Raw genomic sequence first — 4,669 nt, 5'->3', positions numbered from 1 at the left:
GTTTCTCGGCTCAATTTTGTACCGTTTGGCAACGGAGAGAAAGCCTCCATGTAGAGGTTCACTCACAGTCTCACTCTATGCTCTACGTTGGCGCAACTTTTCGCATGAAGATGAAAAATGCAACATTAGTCGGTAGCAATCGAATCACTTCCGTTGCGTTAGAATGTGTGTTGGTGTGCCATTAGTGCGTTTCAAGGCGTAGAAATTTGGCAGAAAAAATGTGTTCCAACACTACTGCTTACTGTTCCATCGGTTGGTCCTATCTATCCTATCCAACTATCAGACAGTCAAAAGGCCTCATAACCATCTAGTCAAGTATCCGTAAGGGGCACATTATTGCGATGCCTAATGTCTGTATGCTGTAGCACGCTTTCACTATTTAATAATTTGAATTTATGCAGAATTGAAGGAGTCAGCGTGCTGGTAACTAGCTAACTACTCACTGCATCAACCAGTAGGCTTACGGTAGCCACTTTGACGATCGTTTTCTCAACAATGCTGCACTACACTTGGCACAATGTTGCATTCTAATCGGTAGCGATTCGAAAAAAAAATAGAAAAAGAGACACAGTAGGCCACACAGTGTACATCGGCGCAGCGCTGGCTCCCTGGTGGTCAACCTTCCAGCGATCGGTTTATGACCCACTAGCGGAACTCCGGATGCGTCCGATGGGAACAAAGTCCGCCCCGGGGAGTGGTACGGTCAATGACCAACTTATCCAAAAACCGATTATCATGGTACCACCACAAGACACTGTCAACGGAGCGAAAACCAACCACCACACATGCCTTTGGACCTTTGCGCCAGCCTGCTGGAAACGGAGAAACCATCGCAGCAACCACAGCAAAGTCCAACTGGCGACAAATGGCGTCGCCCTTTGCTGGTGGTGGCTAGTGTTGATGGCTAGCGTAGGGCTTTCCCACAGCACACTATCAAAATGACAAGTATGCACCTCACCTAGTCTGGCCAAGTTCTAGCTAGATGTACGGTGTCTACTACTCTGCTACTTAGAGCTACCAAGCAACTGAAACAATCATTTCCGGACACGGTGTGCGTCGTGAGAAAGCAATCGTGTGCGTGCAGCGGTTACGCCACTCGCCGGTGCCATTATCAGACAGGCGACCACATAGCACCACCGTTGGCTGCGGCCTCTTGTTACTCGCATCATTTGCAATGGAAAATTACACACAAAATCGACAGTCGGCTCGTTGGCGATACCCCATTCAACCATCAAAAGCCACACCGTAAGTGTGTAAGTGTGTAATCCAAGGGAAATGGCCGTGCCGTGCAGGCCCCCCGATGCGCTGTGTGCACCTTGCCTTGACGCTCAGTAGTGTTCTAAGTTCTAACCGCTCCGGACTAGTTCGGTAAGACTCGGTGCGCGCTCTCGGTCCACAAACCTTCCAAGGTGTCAAGGAAACGGTCAAGATGCTGGTGTTACGGTACCTGGCATCGTTTTACCATTACGCCAACTATGAAGTCAGCGGTCAGTGTTTTTTTGGGGGAAGATTTCGCAATATGCTGTATTCGTACTACTAACTAACGACGTTTTGCCCAGATCCCCGCGTTAATGGCTGGTTCCTGATGGGTACACCCTGGCCCGGTGCTGCCATCCTCGGGCTGTATCTGATGTTCGTGCTCAAATGGGGCCCAAAGTGGATGGAAAACCGGAAACCGTTCCGTATCGACGCCATCATCAAGTACTACAATCTGGCCCAGGTCATCATCTGTGCGTACCTGTTCGTGGAGGTAAGTATTCAGGACCTTGTGATCCTCACGTTGTTCACTAACGCTTCGCTCCCCTCATGCCAGGGTTTACGGTTGGGTTATCTACGGGGCTATAGCTTCCTGTGCCAGCCGGTCGACTACACACCGACCGAGGTACCGACAATGATAGCGCGCCGCTGCTACTATTACTTTCTGGTAAAAGTGCTCGATCTGCTCGATACGATCTTCTTCGTGCTACGGAAGAAGCAGAACCAGGTGAGCTTTCTGCACGTGTACCACCACACCGGCATGGTGATGCTGATCTGGAGCGGCGTTAAGTGGTTCCCCGGTGGCCACGGTGTGTTTATGGGCTTCATCAACAGCTTCGTGCATGTGGTCATGTACTTTTACTACTTCCTCACCTCGGTTAGCCCCAAGTACAAGGGTAATCTCTGGTGGAAAAAGTACATTACTCAGCTACAGATCGTAAGTACCGCGGTACCCGAGATGACGATCGTGAGGGAGCCAACGCTATTCACATCATTCGCTCAATTCCATCCAGATCCAGTTCGGTATGATCTTCCTGCAGTGGTTCGTGCTGCTGTTCCAGCCCAACTGCACCTTCCCGAAGTGGCCACTGTTCGTTATTCTGCCGCAGAATCTGTTCATGTTCTGCCTTTTCCTAGACTTCTATTACCAGGCATACATTAAGAAGGCCCCGACGAAGGTAGCGGCGCAACAGCATCAGCGGATTGCGGTCAGTCACAGCACGACGCGGACGGGGCTGGAAAAGCGTGCTACTTCCTGATGAGGTGTCGCCTCACTGGAAGAGTCGCTTCATATTCGCATATGTGTGTTCGTGTTCTGTAAAAAAATACTATCTAGCCAATAAACGACTAAGCAATGTGTGTGTATGTCTGTTAACGCCGTCTTCATCAGAGTATTTTTTTTTTCATTTCTCTCTTTTTCTCTATCTGTTCCTTCTTCTTCTTCTTCAGCAAATTTATCGATTTCGGTCCAATTGACATACCCTGCGGTTGACTTCAAGTATTTCGACATTCAAGGCAAACGGAGCACTCGGTGGCTCCTCTTGCTAACAAACCTGTGGATGACCCTTGGATGGATGCTTGACAAAATTGACCCTGTCTCAGCACTCGTTAGCATAAGCGTCAGCATTACCTGTCCGATGACATTGCTAGTTGACGTAGTGGAAAAGGAATGCCAGGTACCGCAACACTCACATCCTGCCGCAGTCTGGACTTGTTAGCTATTCAAGGTGCAGCAGTGATCGTTAAGTTATGCATCGATTTGAATTTTCGATCCCTCACCGTGACATTGGCGTCCCGTTCTGTTTTCCACTTATTTGTTACCACAAAGCACCGAAGGCCAGATGATCGAAATCCGCACAGTTATTTTGAACAGTAGTAGAGACCATGACTTTTTTAATAGTTACTACTTTGTACTCCTGTACAACCTGCAGACGCTGGCGTGCTTTCTTTGCTTGTGCCATTAAGCATGCGATAATCGCATTGCATCGGATTGAGTGCAGCGGTAATTCTATTGAATAGCCAAACCTCAAATGAAAACCACTTGCAATGATATTCTTCTGCCCAACGATCTTCCAGATCTTTATTTCTCTTGAACTATCCTCTTCGATTGGCTCTCGCTTAGGCAAGTGGTCCGGACACTCCGCACTTTAGAATGTCGTCAACAATCTTCTCGAAGTGGAATATGGATTCCTGGACGCGAGTCTGCCAGCAGACGGACAATCGGGCGCTGCATGCCCGCAGTTCGATATCGACCATCTTCAGGAAGGTGGCGAACCGGGGCGCAAAGTTACTGTTCAGTGCTCTGTAGTATGCGGCGAACTGGAACGAAAGTACGAATTCGATTGATGGATAGTACAGATTGGGGTTTTCAACGGTTCCTACACCTCACCTCATTGACACAATCGGTCTCCCGGTTGGCGCTCGTCGGTATAAACATGCACGTGTCCGCGTACGCTGCTACCTCCAGGTTATAGGCCATCATCTCCATCTCGACTAGCAGCGTATCCTGGAGCGTCAGCAAACGATCTACCTCCCGATCGTAGCACTCACTAGCGTAGTTGGACACCAGGAGCAGATTGTAGAGCGTACCCGAGTACTTCCAGAAGCAGTAGCGTGAGAACTTCCAGTTAGCGATCAGCGTCTGGACCAGCACCTCGGCCGGATGTTTCCCTGGGGGGAAGTAGTAGTTCGTGTCGATTGGCAGCAGGGTGGAGATGTTCTGTACCCCGGCCAGGTAGTTGGTGGTGAAGTTCTGCTTGGTCTGGTTCAGGCTCGTGAGCAGGATGGAATTCAACTCATTGATCGGTGCCACCAGGGAGTTATTGGCGTATCCGGCCACCACGGATTGCACGTAAGACATTACATCTTTATATTGGGTTATCAGCTGGTCGGCAGCCATTTCAACCGGTGTTCTGTACACGGACACCTGCTGGTAGAATGCCGTGCCAGTGCTTACGATCTCTTGTAGCACACGATCCGCCTCGAGCGAAAGCCCGTAGAAGTAGTCATCGCCCTGTTTGATGTTTTCCAGTGACGATTGGATCGTGTAGGTCATCACGGGTATACGGTAGCCGAGCAGTGTTAAACCACGGCTCAGATCATTGACGAGCTTCTCCGAGACGTACTGCTTCAAGGTTGCTTCCGGAATAAGGCCACCGCCGACCGCATTCGACGCTGCCTGGACCGCTGCCTTGAGCTCATGCAGCGTATCAACGAGCCGCCTAATCCGTGCCATCAGATGGAAAAAGTTATCCTCCAGTTGATCGCTCACGTACACCTGCAGTAATGCCGTCAGACTTTGCTTTTCGACCAATAGCTCATTGCCGACGAACTCCTCGAACTCGTCCCGGACCGTATCGATGAGCGAGAACGTCCCATTGACGTCCTCCCTGCTATTATACGCCGTCGTTAT

The 4,669-nt window shown here is 49.9% G+C and overlaps 2 protein-coding genes across 2 annotated transcripts in view; one reads left to right on the top strand and one right to left on the bottom strand.

Annotated features, from left to right (window-relative positions):
- Positions 1-1,302: 1,302 nt before the first annotated feature.
- LOC125953837 (elongation of very long chain fatty acids protein 7-like) lies at positions 1,303-2,629 on the top strand. Its single transcript, XM_049683633.1, has 4 exons — positions 1,303-1,487; positions 1,560-1,750; positions 1,814-2,194; positions 2,271-2,629. Exons 1-4 carry the CDS (start codon positions 1,430-1,432, stop codon positions 2,514-2,516), a joined length of 876 nt encoding a protein of 291 aa, XP_049539590.1. The 5' UTR covers positions 1,303-1,429; the 3' UTR covers positions 2,517-2,629.
- Positions 2,630-3,317: 688 nt separating this feature from the next.
- LOC125953829 (uncharacterized) overlaps positions 3,318-4,669 on the bottom strand; it is a 2,090-nt gene continuing 738 nt past the window's right edge. Inside the window, exons 2-3 of the mRNA XM_049683625.1 lie at positions 3,647-4,669; positions 3,318-3,576 (exon numbers count right to left, since the gene is read on the bottom strand). The exon at positions 3,647-4,669 is cut by the window's right edge and continues 219 nt beyond it. Coding sequence (XP_049539582.1) covers positions 3,376-3,576; positions 3,647-4,669 — 1,224 coding nt within the window. The 3' untranslated portion in view covers positions 3,318-3,375. The remainder of the gene's footprint in view (positions 3,577-3,646) is intronic.

This window comes from Anopheles darlingi, chromosome 3, assembly GCF_943734745.1.
Source record: "Anopheles darlingi chromosome 3, idAnoDarlMG_H_01, whole genome shotgun sequence".
NCBI lineage: Eukaryota > Metazoa > Arthropoda > Insecta > Diptera > Culicidae > Anopheles > Anopheles darlingi.
This window is presented reverse-complemented; position numbering and strand designations above follow the sequence as displayed.

Excerpts from the sequence above, each read along its gene's own strand:
- LOC125953837 (XM_049683633.1), top strand. The coding sequence starts at position 1,430 with ATGCTGGTGTTACGGTACCTGGCATCGTTTTACCATTACGCCAACTAT. Across the intron at positions 1,488-1,559 it reads CGCCAACTATGAAGTCAGCG|ATCCCCGCGTTAATGGCTGG; the intron begins GTCAGTGTTTTT and ends CGTTTTGCCCAG. Across the intron at positions 2,195-2,270 it reads ACATTACTCAGCTACAGATC|ATCCAGTTCGGTATGATCTT; the intron begins GTAAGTACCGCG and ends AATTCCATCCAG.